This window comes from Schistocerca americana, chromosome X (genome assembly GCF_021461395.2).
Source record: "Schistocerca americana isolate TAMUIC-IGC-003095 chromosome X, iqSchAmer2.1, whole genome shotgun sequence".
NCBI classification, from domain to species: Eukaryota; Metazoa; Arthropoda; class Insecta; order Orthoptera; family Acrididae; genus Schistocerca; species Schistocerca americana.
The window spans coordinates 878,410,920-878,436,678 of record NC_060130.1 but is presented as its reverse complement, the minus strand read 5'-3'; the positions used below and the strand labels follow the sequence as shown (position 1 = coordinate 878,436,678).

The 25,759-nt window shown below is 42.1% G+C and overlaps 1 protein-coding gene across 1 annotated transcript in view; it reads left to right on the top strand.

The window, feature by feature from the left end:
- The window catches only part of LOC124556806, a 204,275-nt gene that overhangs the window by 76,311 nt on the left and 102,205 nt on the right, over positions 1-25,759 (top strand). The window contains exon 3 of the mRNA XM_047130825.1: positions 3,124-3,296. Within this exon, the coding sequence (XP_046986781.1) occupies positions 3,124-3,296 (173 nt within the window). The remainder of the gene's footprint in view (positions 1-3,123; positions 3,297-25,759) is intronic.

Sequence of the window (25,759 nt, the reverse complement as noted above, 5' to 3'; positions counted from 1 at the left end):
CCTTGACTTCACTCCAAACCAATTCAATTGGATTAAAATGGCAGTGATAAGGCGGTAGCCTAATTACCAAGTGACCCTGTTCGCTTGCAATTTCATCTACGACGTATTTAGGCGTCACAGGCTTATTTTGTTTCACGAGCGAGTATAACACCAGCTTTGTCATGCTCATGTCCGCAGCAATGTCTCTCGCCTGCAACCACTGCACCATAGTTTCTTTATGGTCACTAGTGGTAGGAGTTTTATCTAAAATCACGGTATGGTACGGTGCACAAAAATTGTCGGAACACTAAACTGGAGCAACAAATTTTTAAACCACTGTAGAAATCGTGGGCGGTCGATCGAATAACTAGAAGTCCTTCAGGCAGAAAGCCGTTTGAAGATCCTGCATGGGCCACAATTAATCGGGATCCTCTTCCTGTTGGCTGATGACCGCTGCTATTGCCGGCCGCGGTGGTCTAGAGGTTCTAGGCGCTCAGTCCGGAACCGCGCGACTGCTACGGTCGCAGGTTCGAATCCTGCCTCGGGCATGGATGTGTGTGATGTCCTTAGGTTAGTTAGGTTTAAGTAGTTCTAAGTTCTAGGGGACTGATGACCACAGATGTTAAGTCCCATAGTGCTCAGAGCCATTTGAACCATTTTTGAACCGCTGCTATTCGGAGTATCATCTGTCCAGTATGTCTCAACCGATTCTCCAGCGTTGACCCAGGTTTCGTCTAATCATATGACTGAGTGTATGTCCTTTCCTACAATTTTGTGTAAGAAAATGGTACGAGCTGCAATGACATGAGCTTTTTCTAGTAACAGTTTTCGTCCATCTAACTTTTTAAAACGGAAGCCCATACTTTTTAATATCATCTTGAGTGACGTTTTCCTCCGTGAGAAAAGTTCACTTTCTTTTAAAGAAATCAGCAACTTCGATATTGTGGGGTATTCTTTCCTGTTATATGTGCCGACAAATTGCATCGGGGCGACCTTAGTGGCCGAGCGGTTCTAGGCGCTACAGTCTGGAACCGCGCGATCGCTACGGTCGCAGGTTCGAAACCTGCCTCAGGCATGGAAGTTCTAGGGGACTGATGACCTCAGAAGTTAAGTCCCATAGTGCTCAGAGCCATTTGAACAATTTGAATTGCATCGGATTGGAAAGAATCAATACCTGTAACAGGACGAGGCTGCTTTTTTTACTTGCCCGGAATACTTAAAAGCCGGCCGAAGTGGCCGTGCGGTTAAAGGCGCTGCAGTCTGGAACCGCAAAACCGCTACGGTCGCAGGTTCGAATCCTGCCTCGGGCATGGATGTTTGTGATGTCCTTAGGTTAGTTAGGTTTAACTAGTTCTAAGTTCTAGGGGACTAATGACCTCAGCAGTTGAGTCCCATAGTGCTCAGAGCCATTTGAACCAATACTTAAAAACACACTGTTTCTTCCACAGGGACTTTCTTACACACTGTTTACTTCACTGCCTTGTAAATCTTGAAGTAGCACCCCTTTCCTTATAACTGTTCTTTCACTGAGTCCTAGAGTTTTCGAAGTACGCTCTAAAACTTTATCGGCAGGAATCGACGCATGCCCATGAACAGAAAGAAATTCTTTTTCTTGCTCGCAAAACTCACACGTCCTCCGTACAATTGCAAAGCCTGACTATTTAATGGCACTCCACGGTGCAGGCGTTCGCGCACTAACATACAATGTTTACACGGAAGTCGGCAACGTGGTAGCGTCGACGCCGGAACTGGCTTTTGTTCGCTACTCTACGGCGCTTGGGGAGTGACCTTGAAGTGACATGTTTCAGCGGCCCCGGTGGGTCATTTTTTTTTTTTTTTTTTTACATAGGTCGAGGTAGCCTCCCAAGTTAACACCGTGTTGAATGAGTACTTTCACAAAACGAGGCTCCAGGCAAACTGAAGCAAAATAGGGGTCACAGCATTCAATCTCTTGTCTGCGTCGACGTAGCCTCCCACGTTAACACCATATTAAAAGAGTACCCAAGGAAAACAGGGGTCACAGCGTTTCATCTCCATAATGGAGAGGCGCAGAGGCAGTTACACATGCTATTGGATGGGATCAAAAATTCCCACAACTACTACAGTAACATTTGTGTGGCGCCCTCTACTTGTGACTGTCATTTATGCAGCATACACGAACCTGTCAAAGAAGCTTAACTCACCAGTACATCTACTGCACCATATTGCCAGTACAATTGGGGAGTAATCCTGCAGTTTCTCTTATGTGCTCAGCTGATGAATACTGTGCCCTGCATAGGAAAATGGCACACGTACAAATAAGACAGAAGAGGCTATGAGAACCATTAAGGGCACTGCCAGGTCAACTCCCACTAAGTGGCGCCTCTTCTGTCCAATATTGCTTCTACTAACCTCAGAATCAAATGTGCCACATCTTGAAGCAGAGGGGCTATAGTGAAAGCACTGAATGTGACTATGGTGCAGAGAAACAAATACTGAGACATACTGTTTTCAAAGGCTGCCTGGAAGACTGACATGAAGTGATACAGAGGGCCGCGATCTGGTTATGAAATTTAAACATTAACCTGTGAATACATTGTTTATGGATATCTGCGTATTCTGTAAAGGCATACGATGGTAATGATCCTCATGTACAAGAGCATGACCTAGTCCGCTTGTAGTTTTGGATGAGTATGTCCACGGCTATTCTTGTGTTTCAATAGAAACCGCTCACTTTACAACACTGTGTCAGCAGACACGCATACCACTCATAATTTACACCGAAATAACTCACTCTAATACCGTGATTCATCTTTAATGACCTTGTCACTTCTATCAAAGGAAAACATAAAAACTGGACAATGGGCAAACTATAATTATTATGTTCTAGAAAAGGCAGTTAACTTTCAGAATATCGTTTGTTACGTGAGGTGACTCCAATGTTGCCGGCCGCTGTGGCCGAGCTGTTCTAGGCGCTTCAGTCCGGAACCGCGCTGCTGCTCCGGTCGTAGGTTCGAATCCTGCCTCGGGCATGGATGTGTGTGATGTCCTTAGGTTAGTTAGGTTTAAGTAGTTTTAAGTCTAGGGGACTGATGACCTCAGATGTTAAGTCCCATAGTGCTTAGAGCCATTTGAACCATTTTTTGACTCAATTTATTTTGAAAGGTTGAACGACACGGAATGGAACGCGACAACGCTGGCAGCGGATCATGTGAGGCGTCCTATCCTCTCCCAATTAGTGCACGCTGTTCGGCGTATCACAAAAGCTATACACGCCAGGAAAAAATGTGAGGACAACATTGAAGGTTATTTTCTTTACAGGAGGATGCAAACAAGTGGTGAGTATCTTATTTGGAAGTATTATCACGTAAAGTGTAATATACCCATTAAGGTATGCTTTGAACAAAATCTCTTCTAAGATAATGAACACGAACATAATGGAGTTGTGTTGGAGCTGACAACTGTAAAGTAATCAATGTACACAGAAAACAAGAAATCTAGAACTGGATAATAACCATAATTGGGGCGAAGGGGGGGTTGGGATGTGGTAAGGTGCCTGGCATAATTTTAACCAGGATATTAACACAAAGCGTTTATTAACTCATTCTTCTGCCATATGGCAAACAAATCATTAAACATATTTCGACATTTAATAAAAGGACATTTAATTAATTCAAAAATAAAAGAAAGACCCGTAAAATTAATAACACGTAAAACAATTTTGAACATTTATGTGAGCAGCAATCATACAAGAATATGATTTGTATAATATAGCCCACCGATTACGGCAAGACTTTTTTGTAACGTGGCTTCGGCACCGACTAAGGCGTCTTCACCAAAAAACAAAAAAATTCCATGTAGTAACAGATGAATAGATTTACGCGGAAATTGCTCTCGTCATATAAAATACTTCATAAAAAGATACAGATAAAAATTGCAGACATTGGAACTGTAATAAAATTGGTAATAGTAAAGTTACAGTTGCATGGTATAACACACTAAATCCTGCCAAGGACTGTAAGAGGAGGAACTGCATGATATCAACTTAGAAACTCCTATTTTTAATGTTATTAAACTACTGGCCATTAAAATTGCTATACCACGAAGATGACGTGCTACAGACGCGAAATTTAACGGACAGGAAGAAGATGCTGTGATATGCAAATGATTAGCTTTTCAGAGCATTCACACAAGTTTGGCGCCAGTGGCGACACCTACAACGTGCTGACATGAGGTACGTTTCCAACCGATTTCTCATACACAAACAGCAGTTGACCGGCGTTGCCTGGTGAAACATTGTTGTGATGCCTCATGTAAGGAGGAGAAATGCGTACCATCACGTATCCGACTTTGATAAAGGTCGCCGGCCGAAGTGGCCGTGCGGTTAAAGGCGCTGCAGTCTGGAACCGCAAGCCCGCTACGGTCGCAGGTTCGAATCCTGCCTCGGGCATGGATGTTTGTGATGTCCTTAGGTTAGTTAGGTTTAACTAGTTCTAAGTTCTAGGGGACTAATGACCTCAGCAGTTGAGTCCCATAGTGCTCAGAGCCATTTGATAAAGGTCGGATTGTAGCCTACCACGATTGTGGTTTATCATATCGCGACATTGCTGCTTGCGTTGGTCGAGATCCAATGACTGTTAGCAGAATATGGAACTATGTACTATCAGCTTGGAGACCATGGCTGCAGTTACCCTTGACGCTGCATCACAGACAGGAGCGCCTGCGATGATGTCCTCAACGACGAACCTGGGTGCACGAATGGCAAAACTTTATTTTTTCGGATGAATCCAGGTTCTGATTACAGCATCATGACGGACGCATACGTGTTTGGCGACATTGCGGTGAACGCACATGGGAAGCGTGTATTTGTCATTGCAATACTGGCGAATCACCTGGCGTGATGGTATGGGGGCCATTGGTTACACGTCTCGGTCACCTCTTGTTCGCATTGACGGCACTTTGAACAGTGGACGTTACATTTCAGATGTGTTACGACCCGTGGCTATACCCTTCATTCGATCCCTGCTAAACCCTACATTTCAGCAGGATAATGCACGACCGCATGTTGCAGGTCCTGTACGGGCCTTTCTGGATACAGAAAATGTTCGACTGCTGCCCTGGCCAGCACATTCTCCAGATCTCTCACCAACTGAAAACATCTGGTCAATGGTGGCCGAGCAACTGGCTCGTCACAATACGCCAATCCCTACTCTTGATGAACTATGGTATCGTGTTGACGCTGCATGCGGTTTTTTTTTTCGGATGAATCCAGGTTCTGATTACAGCATCCAGTGAGGAATCCTGCATGTCTGCTCAAGTTACACTGAGCCATTACCTTCGGCTCATAGCAGCAATGACAGCCGTAGGCAGTTTTTACTGGTAGTTGTTGTTGCGCCACGATATCGATGTTGACCTTGAACCTGCGCGCCGCCATCGTCCAAACGCTAACCATTTCTGCAGACCATATTAATGTACGTCTCCTCTGAATATGAACGTCCTGTCTCTAGTCGTTCATGGTGTTCTATTTTTTCTGAACACGAGTGAATTAAAATGAGTCTGAAAGCCGTAAAGAGATTCACGCAACAAACTGTAATCGGCATAAAGCGTCAGAAAGTACATGGCAAGCACGCAGATATGCTCATAATCATTGCCTTTTGAACTTAAATACATCAGGTCACAATTTATTTCTCGTGTTGAAGGATTTTTCGATTAAGGATTAATGGGAGAGTTATGTTGCATACCTTGGAAGAATATGAAAAACCATCAAATATAATAAATACGCTACTGGCCATTAAAATTGCTACACCAAGAAGAAATGCAGATGATAAACGGGTATTCATTGGACAAATATATTATACTAGAACTAACATGTGATTACATTTTCACGAAATTTGGGTGCATAGATCCTGAGAAATCAGCACCCAGAACAACCACCTTTGGCCATAATAACGGCCTTGATACGCCTGGGCATTGACGCAAACAGAGCTTGGATGGCGTGTACATATTTGATGGTTTTTCATATTCTTCCAAAGTATGCAACATAACTCTCCCATTAATCCTTAATCGAAAAATCCTTCAACACGAGAAATAAATTGTGACCTGATGTATTTAAGTTCAAAAGGCAATGATTATGAGCATATCTGCGTGCTTGCCATGTACTTTCTGACGCTTTATGCCGATTACAGTTTGTTGCGTGAATCTCTTTACGGCTTTCAGACTCATTTTAATTCACTTGTGCTCAGAAAAAATAGAACACCATGAACGACTAGAGACAGGACGTTCATATTCAGAGGAGACGTACATTAATATGGTCTGCAGAAATGGTTAGCGTTTGGACGATGGCGGCGCGCAGGTTCAAGGTCAACATCGATATCGTGGCGCAACAACAACAACCAGTAAAAACTGCCTGCGGCTGCCATTGCCGCTATGAGACGAAGGTAATGGCTCAGTGTAACTTGAGCAGACATGTAGGATTCCTCACTGGCCTACACGCGAACCGCACAGTCAAATCAGTAAGTTTGAAAGAGGGCGCATTACTGGTATGAGAGAATGTGATGTATCCATCCGTGTGAGACCCAACTCGCTTTATTTGTTCATGAGACCCAGAAAATATTAGATACACGCTTCCAGGTAGATGCCATTTTCCTTGACTTCCGGAAGGCGTTCGATACAGTTCTGCACTGTCGCCTGATAAACGAAGTAAGAGCCTACGGAATATCAGACCAGCTGTGTGGCTGGATTGAAGAGTTTTTAGCAAACAGAACACAGCATGTTGTTCTCAATGGAGAGACTTCTACAGACGTTAAAGTAACTTCTGGCGTGCCACAGGGGAGTGTTATGGGACCATTGCTTTTCACAATATATATAAATGACCTAGTAGATAGTGTCGGAAGTTCCATGCGGCTTTACGTGGATGATGCTGTAGTATACAGAGAAGTTGCAGCATCAGAAAATTGCAGCGGAATGCAGGAAGATCTGCAGCGGATAGGCACTTGGTGCAGGGTGTGGCAAATGACCTTTAACATAGACAAAGGTAATGTATTGCGAATACATAGAAAGAAGGATCCTTTATTGTATGATTATATGATAGCGGAACAAACACTGGTAGCAGTTACTTCTGTAAAATATGTGGGAGTATGCGTACGGAACGATTTGAAGTGGAATGGTCATATAAAATTAATTGTTGGAAAGGCGGGTGCCAGGTTGAGATTCATTTGGAGTGTCCTTAGAAAATGTAGTCCATCAACAAAGGAGGTGGCTTACAAAACAATCGTTCGACCTATGCTCGAGTATTGCTCATCATTGTGGGATTCGAACCAGGTCGGGTTGACAGAGCAGATATAGAAGATCCAAAGAAGAGCGGCGCGTTTCGTCACAGGGTTATTTGGTAAGCGTGCCAGCGTTACGGAGATGTTTATCAAACTCAAGTGGCAGACTGCAAGAGAGGCACTCTGCATCGCGGTGTTGCTTGCTGTCCAGGTTTCGAGAGGGTGCGTTTCTGGATGAGGTATCGAATATATCGCTTCCCCCTATTTATACCTCCCGAGGAGATCACGAATGTAAAATTAGAAAGATTCGAGCGCGCACGGAGGCTTTCCAGCAGTTGTTCTTCCCGCGAACCATACGCGACTGGAACAGGAAAGAGAGGTAATGACAGTGGCACGTAAAGTGCCCTCCGCCACACACCGTTGGGTGGCTTGCGGAGTATAAATGTAGATGTAGATGAAACTACTGCTCGTGTGGGACGAAGTGTTTCGACAGTGCAATGGGTGTGTGCAGAATGGTTCTTGGAAGGCTGTAAAACACGAAGCGATGGGTCAGGTCGCACCACCCAGACCACCCATCAAGAAGATCGACACCTCATCCAAATGGCATTGCGGGACAGATCTGCGTCCTCCACGGCTCTGGCGCAACACAGTAACAGTGTAACACATCGTACGTTATCAGGGGTGACAGTCAGCCACGTTTATTACGGCATGGGTTACGTGTGCATAGTCCTCTTCTCTGTCTACCTTTGACGAACGTGCAGAAACATGGTATACGGCAATGGTGTGGAACGACCTCACTGGGGACAGGAGTGGCACCAGATAGTGTTTTCAGACGAATCCAGGTTCTGTTTGTTTGAAGCGGTATAACAGGGACTTTATTCGCACGAGACATACAGCGCCACTCTGCGTCTTATGGTGCGGGATGCTTTTGGGTACAACCACAAATCACAGTTGGTGCGTGTCCAGGGCTCTGTGACCAGTGGCCTACGTGAGTGGCATCCAGCAACCAGTAGCCGTACCATTTCTGCACAACACTCCCAAGACAATGCACTACTACATGTTGCTGCACGAGCACGTGCCTTCTTGATGTCTCAGAATGTCAACCTTTTACCCTGGCCTGCCAGATCACCAGACTTGTTGCCAATTGAAATGCATGGGATATGCTGAAACGACGTGTGCTGCGTTGTGACCCAAAGCCAACCACCACAGATGAACTTCGCAACCAGGTGAATGCATTATGGATGGCTATTCCATAGGATGGCATTCGCGCCTTATACGCATCGATACCATCACACACAGAACAATTTATTAGGGCCCATGGCGGACCCTGTGCCTACAAGGCAACAGGACACGATTACCAAGCTGACTGAAATGCTAATCACTTATGTAGGAGATACTAATGTACATTTCTTGAGAATATGGACGTCCTATCTCTAGTCTTTCAAAGTGTTCTGTTTTTATTCTGAATATTAGTGTACATTCACAAAACTAGACACGATTTTGACATTCTTGGACATTAATAAGTCACAGCTGCGAAATACTAACGCGAATGCTTTACAGACGAATGGAAAAACTGGTAGAAGCTGACCTCGGAGAAGATCAGTTTGGATTCCGTAGAAATGTTGGATCACGTGAGGCAATACTGACCTTATGACTTATCTTAGAAAGAAGATTAAGGAAAGGCAAACCTACGTTTCTAGCATTTGTAGACTTAGAGAAAGCATTTGACAATGTTGACTGGAATACTCTCTTTCAAATTCTAAAGATGGCAAGGGTGAAATACAGGGAGCGAAAGGCTATTTACAATTTGTACAGAAACCAGATGGCAGTTATAAGAGTCGAGGGACGTAAAAGGGAAGCAGTGGTTGGGAAGGGAGTGAGACAGGGTTGTAGCCTCTCCCAGATGTTATTTAATCTGTATATTGAGCAAGCAGTAAAGGAAACAAAAGAAAAATTCGGAGTAGGTATTAAAATCCACGGAGAAGAAATAAAAACTTTGAGGTTCGCCGATGACATTGTAATTCTGTCAGAGACAGCAAAGGACTTGGAAAAGCAGTTGAACGGAATGGACAGTGTATTGAAAGGAGAATATAACATGAACATCAACAAAAGCAAAAAGGGATAATGGAATGTAGTCGAATTAAATCGGGTGACGCTGCGGGAATTAGATTAGGGAATGAGACACTTAAAGTAGTAAAGGAGTTTTGCTATTTGGGGAGCAAAATAACTGATGATGGTCGAAGTAGAGAGGATATAAAACGTAGACTGGCAATGTCAAGGAAAGCGTTTCTGAAGAAGAGAAATTTGTTAACATCGAGTATAGATTTAGGTGTGAGGAAGCCGTTTCTGAAAGTATTTGTATGGAGTGTAGCCATGTATGGAAGTGAGACATGGACGATAAATAGTTTGGAGAAGAAGAGAATAGAAGCTTTCGAAATGTGGTGCTACAGAAGAATGCTGAAGATTAGATGGGTAGATCACATAACTAATGAGGAGGTATTGAATAGAATTGGGGAGAAGAGGAGTTTGCGGCACAACTTGACAAGAAGAAGGGACCGGTTGGTAGGACATGTTCTGAGGCAACAGGGGATCACAAATTTAGCATTGGAGGGCAGCGTGGAGGGTAAAAATTGTAGAGAGAGACCAAGAGATGAATACACTAAGTTGATTCAGAAGGATGTAGGTTGCAGTACATAATGGGAGATGAAGAAGCTTGCACAGGATAGAGTAGCATGGAGAGCTGCATCAAACCAGTTTCAGGACTGAAGACCACAACAACAACAACTTGCTATTAATTATTATATAAGACCTTTTGGCCTTGTCCATGCTTCTGTGCTTTGCGTGTACCTATCAAATTTCTCTTTCCCGGCAGCAACATTTAGTTTTCTAGCATGTCAGCCAGTGATGCGTTCTTCTTTACGTGCACATCTTAACCTACAGCTAGCACATGTTCATTTACATCTAGCACAAAACTCAATTGCCGGCCGTAGTGACCGAGCGGTTCTAGGCGCTTCTGTCTGGAACCGCGCGACTGCTACGGTCGCAGGCTCGAATCCTGCCTCGGGCATGGATGTGTGTGATGTCCTTAGGTTAGTTAGGTGGAAGCAGTTCTAAGTTCTAGGGGACTGATGACCACAGATGTTGAGTCCCATAGTGCTCAGAGCCATTTGATTTTTGTCGTTAGCAAACAACAACAGATGTATAATTCCCTTTTCAACGAGCAAATAATCATCAATGGTTGCAATGAATCTGCCTCACATTTTTCATGGTTTTCACTTCTCATACAAGTCTGTCAGTGCAGACTATTCTAATTCGCTTTGAAGAAAGGGGGTGGCTTTGCATCCCCCTGTCTAAAAACGGAAATAATTATATTTCATCTCAGATTACAAAACGCCTTTCCATATTTATAGTGTTACATTAAGCTCCGAAATACGACCTCCTTTGCATTTTGAATTTACTTCTCCACGCCATACACACAATACACAATGGTTGCACAGTGTCGCAATGTTTTAAACATGGCTGCTTGGATCAGTGACCGTTTCTAAATTAAAATTGCAACAAATGAGCCCTCGGTCACTATTATTTTTAGTGTTATTGACCAGGTTTCAACACTTCTAAGAGTGCATTCATCAGAATTAAAACAATTAACATAGTTACAAATTTACAGGCAAAGACATTTTTATATAAAAAGTGTAACTACTGACTAACAATAAAAGACAGAGACAGTACTCATATGTCACATAAAATAATTAACAGACCAAAAGGGCTGTCTTTTGTTGTTAGTCAGTACTTACACGTTTTTTATAAAAAGTGTGTTTACCTACGAATTTGTAACTATGTTATAGACCATTTTAATTCTGATGAAGGCACTCTTAGAAGTGTTGAAACCCGGTCAAATAGACTAAAAATAATAGTGTTTCAATTTTATTTTAGTTCCACAGTGTGTTTGTACATGCCAGCCGTTTACAGTAAACAGAGGACAATCTCTTTCTTTGATCAAATCTGAGGCGAGGCCCCCACATTACGTCAAATATACTTGACAAAGCCTCTTTGCCAAAAAAATTTGATAGTGTAATACCTTCCTCGCCGATAAGGGGCAACAGCGTTACACCGAGTTTTAAGGGATCAGCCGTGCTCGCGGGGTGAATCATGAGTTGGAGTAAGTGCGGACGGTTTTCACCGTCGACAGACGAGATGTGCGGACGGTTTTCACCGTCGACGGACGAGATGTGCTACATTGTCACATTGCTCCGTGTTGTCGGCGAATGAGACGTTTCCACTTGGTGCCTTGCTTCTGGTGTGTTTCCCGCAGTGCAGGCTTGGCTGTTAACTTCGAGAAGCGCCTTAGGAAAGACGTCAGCCTGAGTGCATTAACATTGGCGCACGACACCAAAGACTGTGAGATCGTTACTCCAGGACGGTCACAAGTGAAAATTATTTTGGTGAAAACTTTGTGTTGAACATTGTCCTTTCGGAGCTCACCTGAGATTGGCATTGAACTGTTGCTCCTTGCCACGGTTGACATTTTGCGTCTGTGTTCAAAATGGTTCAAATGGCTCTGAGCACTATGGGACTTAACTTCTGAGGTCATCAGTCCCCTGGAACTTAGAACTACTTAAACCTAACTGACCTAAGGGCATCACACACATCCATATCCGAGGCAGGATTCGAACCTGCGATCGTAGCGGTCGCGCGGTTCCAGACTGTAGCGCCTAGAACCGCTCGGCTACTTCGGCCGGCGTCCGTGTTCACCAGTGTCATTAATTCTGAGTGTTAATACGTACCGATATTCCTCTGAACCGTATGATAACGACTGAATTTGTGTTTGCTTCTTACTATTACTGCAGCCTTAATGTAAGCTTTTAAGCTATAATGGTTTCGGGAATGGCCAAGCAGAATATAGTTTAACAGCACTTGACCGTACTCATCTTGTTTATATTCTGCTGAATTTTTAATTTTTCAAGGTATTAGCCAAGTGTTTTTGTGCATCTTCTGTGCTTTTGGTGGCTAGATCTGATGTGGAATCTCAATGACTAGAGTAGAATTGTCTTTGCTGATGAATTCTGCGTCCAACTGAACCGCGACGATCAGCGAAAACGTGTCTGCAGATGCCCGAACAGCGATGGGATACCCACGTACGGCTGGTCCCGGCGGAGGTTCGAGTCCTCTCTCGGGCATGTGTGTGTATGTTTGTCCTTAGGCTAATTTAGGTTAAGCAGTGTGTAAGCTTAGGGACTGATGACACACATTTTGAACATACCCAAGTAACTGTCTCTGCTATGCGGCCCGACACCCAGAAGTAATGGTCTGGGGTGTCTTTTATTTCATAGCAGGACGCTTTTGGTTGTCATCCACGGTACCCTTACTGCACAGTCGTACGTTGACGATATTTTACCCCTCGTTTCGTTGCCCTTCATGGCATTACATTCCAGAAAGACAATGCCTGCCCGCACACGGCGAGAGTTCGTACTGCTTGTCTTCATGCATGCCAAACCCAGCAAGATTAGATTAGATTAGATTAGTACTTGTTCCATAGAATATGAGTACGACACTTCGTAGTGATGTGGAACGTGTCAGGTTAATAAAAGGTATCTATACAATATATTACATTACACAAAATATTACATGACACTTAATATTTTTAATTTTTTTGTGGGGATTGGGGAAATTACCCACTTACTATTTCCAAAAATTCATCTAATGAGTAGAAGGAGCTGCCATTAAGAAATTCTTTTAATTTCCTTTTAAATGCTGTATGGCTATCTGTCAGACTTTTGATGCTATTAGGTAAATGACCAAAGACTTACGTGGCAGCATAATTTACCCCCTTCTGAGCCAAAGTTAAATTTAACCTTGAGTAGTGAAGGTCATTCTTTCTCCTAGTGTTGTAGCCATGTACACTGCTATTACTTTTGAATTTGTTCGGATTGTTAATAACAAATTTCATAGGTGAATATATATATTGTGAGGCTACAGTGAAGATCTCTAGCTCTTTAAGTAAGTGTCTGCAGGATGATCTTGGATGAGCTCCAGCAATTATTCTGATTACACGCTTTTGTGCAATGAACACTCTTTTAATCAGTGATGAGTTACCCCAGAATATGATGCCATACGAAAGCAGAGAATGAAAATTGGTAAGCTAATTTACTGAGACGTATATCGCCAAAATTTGCAATGACCCTAATAGCATAAGTAGATGAACTCAAACGTTTCAGCAGATCCTCAGTGTGTTTTTTCCAGTTCGACCCCTCATCAATGTACACACCTAGAAATTTTAAATATTCTACCTTAGCTACCGATTTCTGATCGAAGTCTATATTTACTCATAGCATTATTCCATTTACTATGTGGAACTGTATATACTGTGTTTTATCAAAGTTTAATGAGAGCCCATTTGCAGAGAACCACTTAATGATTTTCTGAAAAACATCGTTTACAATTTCACCAGTTAATTCTTGTCTGTCGGGTGTGATAGCAATACTTGTATCATCGTCAGAAAGTACCAGCTTTGCATCTTCGTGAATATAGAATGGCAAGTCATTAATATATATTAAGAACAGCAGAGGACCCAAGACCGAACCTTGTGGCACCCCATTCTTGATTGTTCCCCAGTTTGAGAAATCATCAGTTTTTTGCATATTACGTGAACTGCTTATTTCAACCTTCTGCACTCTTCCAGGTAGGTATGATTTAAACCATTTGAGCACTGTCTCATTCATACCATTGTACTTGAGCTTATCTAGAAGCATTCCATGATTTACACAATCAAAAGCCTCTGATAGATCACAAAAAATCTCAACGGGTGACTTTCGGTTACTCAGAGCGCTTAATATTTCATTAGTGAAAGTATATATAGCAATTTCCGTTGAAAAACCCTTCTGGAAACCAAACTGACATTTTGTTAAAACTTAAGTTTAACAAAGGTGTGAATCTACTCTACAATACATTACTTTTTCAAGAATTTTGGATAAGGCACTAAGGGAGATTGGGCGGTAGTTGTTGACATCAAACGTATCTCCTTTTTTATGCAGTGGTTTAACAATGGCATACTTCAGTCTATCTGGGAAAATATCCTGCTTCAGGGAGCTATTACATATGTGGCTAAGAATCCCACTTATTTCTTGGGAACAAGCTTTTATTATCCTGCTGGAAATGCCATCAATTCCATGGGAGCTTTTGTTCTTGAGAGAGTTTATTATCTTCCTAATTTCAGAAGGAAAGGTGGGTGGAATTTCAATTGTATCAAATGGTGTGGGTAAGGCCTCTTCCATTAACTGCCTTGCTTCTTCTAATGAACATTTAGATCCTATTTTCTCTACAACATTTAAAAATGATTATTCAAAATGTTTTCGAGTTCTGGCTTGCTGTTTATCAAGTTTCCATTCGCTTTGATAGTGATGCCGTCATCCTGTACTCTTGGTTGACCTATCTCTCCTGTAACAATATTCCAAATTGTTTTGATTTTGTTATCAGAGGTATTAATCTCAGACATGATGCACATGCTTCTGGACTTTTTCATAACCTTTCTTAATGTAGCACAGTAGTTTGTATAATATTTGGCTGTTTCTAGGTCATTACTCTTTCTTGTTGTTAGATGCAGTTCCCTTTTGAGGTTACAATGTTACAAGGTTGCCAGATCTCTCCCTACTCGAGACTCTGGGGACAGCGGATCGAGCTCCGATACCTCCCTCCCAGGGGACGCCACGTCAGATGGTCCTGTGGATGAAGAAATGGTTCCTGCTCCCGATCCCCCTTCTCAAGATACCCTGGCAAGCCCTCTGAAGAAAGAGAAGATACCTCCTATTGTGGTATATAATGTCACTGATTGTACAAGGCTCAGCGCTCAGCCCCAGCGGCTCATCTTCTGCCAATTACGGGCTGTTTACCAAGATGATCATGTGAAATACCTGCTCGACATTGGGGACGACTATCTCACCATTCTCGAATTTTTCAAATCAAGGGCAATGCCTTATTTTACCCACTAGACGTCGGGAAATCGCCAAACCAAAATAGTCATCAAGGATTTGCCACCAGATGTTACGGCAGAGGAGGTCAAGGAGGAACTGCTTCAGCTCAGTTTCGAGGACCCTTTGACCCACCAGTATAACAAGAGAGATCATGAGACCCTGGCGTTGATCCCCTGTCCTACCCATGTCGTCTCCCTTTCTCGGAGGGAGGATATGAAGCGGATTAACCAAATCTGGTGTCTTCTGTACACGAAGGTCCAGATGGAATCGTATGAGGGCCGCAACGGGCCCGTCATCTGTCACAGATGCCAACGTGTACGACATACTAGGAATTACTGCTCCCTACCACGGCGGTGTGTTAAGTGTGCTGGCCCCCATTTAGTGGAGAACTGCATGTTCCCCACCTCAGAGAAATCAACATGCGCCAGGTGTCTGGGCACGACCCACGATCCCCACCACATTGCCTCCTGGAGGGGGTGCCCAGTTTACTGGAAGGCAATGAAGTCTTCACGTCCTCCCAAAAGGAAATCAAGAACGAATAGACCTCCTCCACCGAAAAGGGACACCACCAACTTTCCTGTTTTGCGAGGCCAGCCTGGTGCGCCCCCTCAGCAGCTGCTGTGGTACTAGTTACTCAGGCACCGGACATTTCTGATGCACATGTGCCCCGTTCTGCCCAGTCTCCCACGACATCCTTTGCTGCTGCAGCCTGGACTCCTCTGCATTGCCCATCTTCCATGACAGCTTCCACTGCTCACCGATTACAGGAGCCAGCTGCAGCCCCTTCCAGTACACCTGTGGCTGTGTCCAAGCCCTCTGCCCCTACCCCCACTCTGCCTACTACTACTCCAGCCTCTGCCCGCCACAGAGGCAAGCAGTCCACTCGGGACCTTTCCCCAGTGGCAGAGACTGATACGTCCTTTCGGGAGAACATGAGCGAAATCCTCCAGGTCGCTTCCTTCTTCATGAAATCCCACACCTCGGCAGTTATTCGTGATACTGCACACAAAATCCTTTGTGCAATTACCTTTGCAGCAGCGTACTTGAGGCCAAACAAGCCACTGCTTGAAGCGGACCTTTGCACATTGACATCCTTTGACAAGCTCGTTGTTGGGATGGATCTCAATGCCAAGCACACGGCTTAGCATTCTCGGGTCTCTAACCCCAAAGGCCGACTCCTTCTTGACCTGGAGAATACTTTAGCCCCCATGAACCTACTCATATACCCATGCTTTCCAACTGCAAGCCAGATGCCTTGGATGTGGCCATATTCATCGCCACTCAGTTTTCACGGGAAGTTCTCCATGAACTGTCCTTAGACCATGACCCAGTACTCCTGCTGCTCTTTCATTTGATGTTCGTTCCACTGTGACCCTTACTGACTGGGACAAGTTCGCCAGGATACTTAATAACCGGATGTGGCCATATTCATCGCCACTCAGTTTTCACGGGAAGTTCTCCATGAACTGTCCTTAGACCATAACTCAGTACTCCTGCTGCTCTTTCATTTGGTGTTCGTTCCACTGTGACCCTCACTGATTGGGACAAGTTCGCCAGGATACTTAATAACGCCACTCGGCACGACCTCAACTTGTAAAACCAGCCAATATAGTCCATGCCATGGAGTACCTGACTGCCAAAATACAGAAAGCAGTGAAGCTCTTCACCTCCACTGTACCTTGAGATTTAACCCCCCTGGACGATTTGCCACCCCTGTTATGGGAGCTGAAGGTGCAAAAGAACTGCTACCACTGGCAGGGGAAGCAGTTTCACAATCCTCGCGACAAACGCCAAAGGGGCGCCTCCAGCGCGAATTTTGCCACAGGCTCGCTGACTGGATGTCCGAACAATAGGAGGACAGGATGTCCACTTTCCTCCTACACCATAAGACTGACTGGGCTGTCATTCACGCCCTGCGATGTTCTATGCTAGCGACTGCTCGAACTATTCGCAAAGCAGCGGACTTGTCGTATTTGTGGAAATGCTGATGGACGCGATTGAGACCCAAAACCATCCCCTTGTCCAGGATATTCCCCCAGAAGAACTCCACGAGGAACATAATGTCCTGACAGCTGTTCCGCAACCATCCACCTCTGTCTGCCCCCTGTAGGGAAGCAGCCTACTCACGCCTTATAAAATTCACATCAGTCTTTCCATTGTGTGCCAGCCTAGTCCGCTGTAACTAGATCTGACGTCATAAATGTTGCGCAATACTTTAAAAATCAAGTAAATAATCTGAAACGTTTCTAGCATGTCAGGAGTAATACTAAATCAATATGAGTTGAATATCAGTTCAATAACTTTAACCATTTTCGAAATTTGGACCTTTTTCTGTAAAAATCATTGGCGCAACAGAAAAGAGCTAGAAACTTAAAAATTTATATTTAGATTCCTTTTTCATAATAGTTTAGTAGAAACAGTATTCTGGATCTCACAAATTAAAATTTTAGTTGAAATTCATGATTTTCTGGTTTTTGTCTTAGAAATTAAGGAAGCAAGATAGATTAAGTAGGCGAATAAATAAAGCTAGGATGTTTAAATTTAAGTAGAAGGGAGATCCGCTATAATCATAAAGATGTGAGAAGTTTCAACTGAATAAGAATAAAACTATAGCGATAGCGTATCTCCAAAGGACAAGTTCAGAGCTCGTCTACTGCGTGTAGTGTAATTAAATTAATTCTCTCGCCCAAAATATTTGACTTAGCCACGTCAGACTTTTATTATGATTACTTACCTGTGTGCTGATTGCACATTTAAATTGAGAGCTTCATCGGCCATCAGCAAAGGAAGCAATGATTTATTCGATAACTTAAAGTGGGGCATTACTAGCCCAGCGGCTAGTCGGGAGAGCGGATTTCATCAGGCGTTCCCTTAGCCGTCCGCACTGCGGCTTTATATGTAAGAACGCTGCGCGAGAAAAAAGGCCCCAGTTCTCTCCAGACGCTGATTAGCGCACCACTTGTGCCGGGAGTCGCGTCGCGTCGGTATCATTGCTATAAACAGCCTCGGATGCCGTAATAAGTTACTCGGGATACGCGTAACCATGAAATCGTTTTCGAGTGAAGTGTTAATTCTGGGATGACTTTAATGATCTATCTTCAGTTTGCGTATGTCGTATTTTCAAGTGCCGCCGCGGGACAGACATTCTGCCATTATTTAGCGTGGCGTTTGATGAACATTATCATCAAATTATGGCGAGCATTCACTTAAACATTTAATTTGAACAGTTATAGTTGCATCAGCGCATTAGACTCTGAACTGCTCTGTTAGTTGGATTGTGTGGATGCTTTTTGGTCTGTGACTTTCAGAATATAGTGAACATTTTAGAGAAAATGGTTTTTGAATATGAATCCCAGACAATCTCCTAATTCCTCGGAACTATAAGCTGTAGCTATAAATGTATTTCTCAGATAAAGTGGGCACTAGGAATTCTAATTAAGGCTTCACGTTTTGCTAATCACTTTCTGGTTGCCAATATTGTAGTTAGAGAGCCAGTGTTGAGAACGGCAAACAACAGCATTTAATAATAGGTACATTTTATAACAATTATTCCACCCGTCGCCCCACATATGTTGCTAATCGGCCGGGAAAAACAAAACATTTAATAACTCAATTATTCCACCCGCCGCCCCACATATGGTGCATCGGCCGGGAAAGAAACTGAGTAAAAGTGAAAGTGATTTTTAAATATTCGGATTCGGGAGTGAAATGCGACACGCAACTGAGTAATAGAACAGTGATAGTGTTTCGTGTGTATGTGGACGACACAATTGTATTAACAACGCAGCTGGATTGACGGAGCTGGCACTGAGTCTAGCGGTGCTGCCGGCATCGCGAGAAGCCAGTTTCGTCTCACCGCAGTTGTCCGCCGGAGCAACCGGAACCGCGCCTGCAAACACACAGCAGCCGTCGAAGTGCCGTCTGCAGTTCAACGCGCCGCGTCGCATGAGTAATCCTGGTACACCGCGCCGGCAACGCCATACGTCGTGCAGAAGGAACTAAGTTAAGTGAAAAGCTGTTAAAAAATTTACTAACCTGCACTAAAAGACTGTCGGCGATGGAACTGCCAGAAGAATCGAGGTTAAACTTAAATCAGAACCTATGTCTGTTGAGGGAACTGTAAATTCAGACAACGGTTCAAGTGTAAATATGCATGAAAATAGTAATGTTAAAGTGAAATATGAAGTATTGTCTCCTGACAGTAGTGTGAAAAGGGGCAATGATCAATAATAGAGACCCCTGTAGTAAAGCAGAAATCAGAAATTGTTAATTTATTGGATGATAGTTTATCTGATGAGTTAAAAACGGAACATCAGAGGAGGTAGAGTTTAAAAAGGATAAGTTAGATATGAGTGATCAATCAGAAGTTTCATTTAGTTTTGATGATTCTGGTGTTGGAGCTAGTTTTTCGTCACCTGAGTGTGATAAAAAACCAGCAAGTGAGCAACCCAAAAATACTGGGGCTATTGATTTAAATGTTATATTACAAGCAATAGCTGCCAGTAATGCAAAATTGTCAGCCAGTAATGCTGAATTAAAGTATGAGATTGCGACCAGCCAAACTAATTTTAATAAATGGTTTAAGGCAATGGACAATAAACTAGAATCCAATAAAGCTGAATTAAAGTATGAGATTGTGACCAGCCAAACTAATTTTAATAAACAATTGGAGGTAATGGACAATACCTTCAAGGCTGGTTGCATTAAGTTGAAAGAGGATCTGGACAGTTTGAATTATAAAATTGATTACAATCATGAGGATATTAAGAAAAAGGTTGCTCAACAATTTTCTGAAATGTGTAAAACAGTAAAATCCGAAGTTGCTGAGGTTCGCAGAGACTTCCAGATGGAAGATGCGAAGCTGGAGCACAAGTTAACAGAAAAGATCGAGGCGGAATCTCAACTGTGCTTAGATAGGTTTAAAGATGTTAATATAAAAGTAAACATATGTCAAGCAGAAGTAGATCCAATCAAAACTGATTCTGCTCATATTGTGCAAAGAGTAGATAATGTTGAAATGAGAGTAGAAAATATTAGTACTAACATTGCTAACATTGAGAGTAAAGTAGCTTCAGTAACTTCTGGTAATGGTAGTATGCAACAAGTTGTAGCTGCAAACGCCGCTTTTATCGGGTGTCGGCAGTTCTTGCGGTTCGATCCAGATAAAAGTATCCACCCGCTACATTTCTGGAACGATTTTGAAGATGTGATTCCACCAACTTGGTTTGAACGAGAGAAAATCTCATTTATTAGAAGCCATTTAGCAGGTGACGCCATGCGTTGGTCAGCTGATGTTATGTTGAAGTGTAAAACATTAGCGGAATTTAAAACAGCTTTCATTAATGAGTACTGGTCTAGCAATAAGCAAAATGGAGTGTTGACAGAATTTTGGAGTGGCAAACGCTTCAGTGCAGGCAAGGAATCTATTAAAGAGTTTGCCAGGTCATGGATCTCACGTTTGTCACATTAGGCTGAAAAGCTAAAACCTGAAATGATAATAATAGGTCTTGAAGCCAAACTGCCATGGTATTGACAAACTAGAATTATATCCTCCCCTAGAGACAATCTGGATCGTTTCATTAAATATTTGGAACGTGTAGAGCGTGTGGCTGCCAATGAGGAGCAAGCACGTAATAACAAAAATGCTAATAACACTAGTAGTAATTTTAAGAACGAGCAGAATGGCAATGTAAACATCAGAACAGTAGGTGTTCGCCATCCTAAGAGGGGTAGGAATTGGAGAAATAATTATCAGCCGGCCGGAGTGGTCGTACGGTTCTAGGCTCTGCAGTCTGGAGCCGAGCGACCGCTACGGTCGCAGGTTCGAATCCCGCCTCGGGCATGGATGTGTGTGATGTCCTTAGGTTTAATTAGTTCTAAGTTCTAGGCGACTGCTGACCTCAGAAGTTAAGTCGCATAGTGCTCAGAGCCATTTGAAATAATTATCAGAACCAACAATGGCATCCAAATGATAGTAATTTTGTTCCGAACAAAATTATGCCGGTAAACACCAGTGCGAAAAGCAATGCTGTGCCAGTTAACTATAATGGAAATAAAGGAAACAGTAGTAGGCCGAGGCAGGAAAACTAGTTGCCGTCTATGAGGACACTGGCGCTCACCAGGCGGTTACTTTTCCTAAGCGAGTAATTACAGTAATTGGTAAGACAGATCAGAATACTCAGACTGAACATGTGGATGACGGGTCGGTAGCATCTAAGGATACAGCAGAAATATTAGATCACTCACAGTATTTGATAGATGCCGTGATACAGACGCTTTCTAAGTGGGAAGAGAAAGAGAAGGCGCAGCAGTGTAACGGTAGGAAAGAGCTACAAAATACTGAATTGTCAGGTGAAGAAGCAGAAGAAATTCATGCTTATATTTACGATGAGGATGATGTGCTCTTATCTAAAGTGCCTGTGCAGGATGTTGATACTGTACTAATAGATTTAGGACAGGAGGTAAGTGAGAATGTAGAGGATAGCTTGTTGGGGGTCAATGAACCCAGTAGCTGTGACCAGTTGTCACTGGAGAAGGAACCCGACGATAGTAGTGAAAGTGGTTTAGCTGTAACTAGTGTTATGCCTGGTCTGGAGGCGCAGAATCGCTCAGACTACAGTAATTTGGGTCATGTTCAGCAAACTAAATGTAATGAAGTCGTGCGGTGTTTCGATTTGAAATTAATAGACCGACTGGTAAAGGCAGCTGAAAATGTAGTTCCCTACACACTTTGACCTAAATGTAATGAAGACAGATGTCGATCACTTTAGTTGGAGACAAATCCAAAAGGAACTATTGGATGAGTTTGAGGAACCACCTGTACAAATTAGAATAAGCCACCCTATACTAATAGTGAATATGTTGGGTATCAATGTACGTTGTCTCTTAGACAGTGGAAGTGAGGTGAGTGCCATATCTCAGTCCTTCTTTGATGTATTAGCTGGTAAAAGACAAGCTTACAGTAATGAGGGTATCAGGACTAAGAATAATTGGTGCTACTGGCAAGGTGTCAAAAACGGTAAAGCAAGAAGCTTTGCTGCCCTTTGATATTAATGGTAATTTAATTGATCATCCATGCTTAATTTTAAACAATCTCAGTATTGAGGTTTTAATTGCCATAGATTTCTTGTAGAAATATCAGAGTGTTGTTAACTTTGAAAGAAGCCACTTAAAAATGGGCTTGCCGATAACCAGAGTAATTACAGCACCTTTTATTGATGAACATGTAGTAACTAATGATGAAACTTGGGAGCTGCCTATACGAATTCTGAAAAATAGGAGATATTTGGGCGAAGGTGTTAATCTTAGTAAAAGTAAGCTAAACACAGAAGAAGAAGAAGAAGAAGAAGAAGAAGAAGAAGCAATTATTTTGGACAAAATAGAAGCTAAATTGCAGGAAATCGATAAAATTTCAGCTAATCAGAAGGAAGAACTGAGACAGGTTTTAAAAAGGCATCATAAGGTATTTTCAAATCGACCTGGCTTGGTCAAAGGTTATGAATGTCAATTAAAAGTGAAACCTGGCCAAGTGTTTTTCATAGGAAAACCACATGCCAATGCATATAGGCTAGAGTACCCTAAGAGTAAAAGACTATTAGGTCTCAGGAACGTGATCGACGTAAAGAAGTTCATAGGTAGTGAATGAATTCTGTAGGGAGGAAGTTGTTCTGTAACCTCTACACAGTGTGGCAGCTGTGCAGTCCCAGCTGTGTGAGATCTTCTTTCCCATTTCAGATTTCACTCACTCTTCATCTTTTCTATCCACCTAAAATTTCGACCTCTTATTTCCAACACATTAAATTTTCCGTTATGGTTATCAAGCCAATAATAAACTAATGAATTCTGTAGGGAGGAGGTTGTTCTGTAAACTCTACACAGTGTGGCAGCTGTGCAGTCCCAGCTGTGTGATATCTTCTTTCCCATTTCAGGTCTCGCTCATTCTTCATCTTTCCTACCCACCAAAATTTCGGCTCTTACTCTCAAATACTAAAATCTTCCGGTATGATTATCAAGCCAATAATAAACTAATGAATTCTATAGGGAGAAGGGTTGTTCTGTAACCTCTACACAGTGTGGCAGCTGTGCAGTCCCAGCTGTGTGAGATCTTTTTTCCCATTTCAGATTTCACTCTATCTTCATCTTTCCTATCCACCAAAGTTTCGACTCCTTCTTTGCAATACAAAAATTTTCCGTCATTGCCATCAAGCCATGAGTTCTGTAACCATTCTATCCACCGATTAGTGAAGAAAATACCTAATGTGACAAACCTAACAGTGACATAAACAACAGATAAGTGTGATGTAATTAATATACAAAGGTATTTGAGTAACAAGTATGTATAGAATCCTGGTAATATTATAAGTACAAAGTTGTTGTTTTATTGGAAATGGTCCACCAACAGTAATTTAAAAAGATATACAAATTCGTGTACAAGCAGGATCTGAAGTGGCAGTGAAACCTATTGTATGCTGTAGAGCTAACTAATTAATAGTAAAAGAGATTGCTTTGTGTTATGAAAAATATGCAGATAAGTTGTGAAAATGAACTCACCTTGTGTAGCAAGGAATGGCAGTGTAATAGAATTGAACAGTGTTTGTGGTTGAGACGTGAAGGACACGTCCTTGAAATGTTTATAAGGTTGGAGCTGGCCATTATTTTGGTGTTGGGTGTGCGGTGACACACCTACATGTATTGAGGTTATGAGTTGGAGGCGTGAATGCGACCATAGGTACCCTTATGTTAGATGAGACAGAGCAGCTCATGGTGTCCTATAGGTTTAAGGAATTTAGCATTACGCTCGTCTATAATTACCTAATGCACTTTAGTGGTAAGTCGAGAGAGACTACCTGTGGTTTCAGCGTCCGATCGAGTGGAAATGGATTGCCACGTGAGCAAACTGATCAGCTGCAATACACTATAGATATGAAATAAACGTGCTATCCTATGCTTTAAATTTTAATGGAGTGAGTATTTCTTAAGTTCATACACTAGCAAAGTAAGTAAGTACATAGTTGCAGATGTGGAACTGACACAGCAGCAGAGGACCAATACGTGTATTTAGTAGTCAACTAAACGTAGTGTGTTTTGAACACTCAGAACTGTACTATTACAACAAGTTACTCACATGTACAAAGAAGCTGAGAAGACAACTACTAATCAAATATATTCATACTATCTCTAAGAATAAGGTAATCGAAGATGAGTCAGCTAAGTAAATAAAATACCAGTGTATCAAGAATGTACCGAGCATTGGTTCAGTGTCCGGCCCAGAAATAATAAATTGAAATTAAATAGGATTTATGATTGTATGCCTTGAGCATAAATTTTATTTAGTACGTGACTAACGGCGTTTTGAGCCATTTGTTTATCGATTTTATGACAGTTAAGTAACCGCGAGAGTAAAATTGAAAAAGTTCTGTTAACTTTGTTCCAGTAACATATTGAAAGATAAAATGTATATATCTCCATTTCATTGTGACCCACCCTTAGATATTAAGTGAACAGAGTCTGAGGCACTCTTTTTGTTTGTTCTACAGGACAAACCAGATAATGGCAGCCTGGTAGCTGCGTGAAAGCGTGGAGTGACTTGGACACAACTCACAGTGACCCCTCCCCTTTCCCCAAATAATTTAGAGTGAACGTGAAGGACGCACACCATAGCAACTTCCCCTCCTCTACCCTTGTGAATGGAAGTGTAAAACGCTAGCCAAAGCGGCTACAACCACGTGTGTAAAAATGAAATTGTCATGATTTGTGAAATTTTCTTTCAGGTTTAGAAAGACTGCTAAGATATAATTATCTGTTTATGTATCATGAATAACTGTGTTATTTTCTTTGAATTGGTGTATGTAAAAAGGTATTTAATGGATTTAAGATTTTTCATATTTTATGTGTTTATCTGTCTAAGGCAATATGTATGCCAAAGTGTTTCATTGATTTTGCTTAAATTTTAAGTGATAATGTTGCTTATTAAGCAGTGAACATCCCAGCAATTTAAATAATTGAAGCAGGTAATAAGTTTTCTTTTAATATTTCTTTATGTTTACGTTTCAATTTTAATTTTTCATAGGGAGTTAAGCTGTACTCTTGCTTCCCTTTTTGTAATTAATTTTTTTCCCATTTACATTAAAAAAAATAATTAAGTAGAGGGTGATGTAGGGAAGCAGCCTACTCACGCCTTATAAAATTCACATCAGTCTTTCCATTGTGTGCCAGCCTAGTCCGCTGTAACTAGATCTGACGTCATAAATGTTGCGCAATACTTTAAAAATCAAGTAAATAATCTGAAACGTTTCTAGCATGTCAGGAGTAATACTAAATCAATATGAGTTGAATATCAGTTCAATAACTTTAACCATTTTCGAAATTTGGACCTTTTTCTGTAAAAATCATTGGCGCAACAGAAAAGAGCTAGAAACTTAAAAACTTATATTTAGATTCCTTTTTCATAATAGTTTAGTAGAAACAGTATTCTGGATCTCACAAATTAAAATTTTAGTTGAAATTCATGATTTTCTGGTTTTTGTCTTAGAAATTAAGGAAGCAAGATAGATTAAGTAGGCGAAT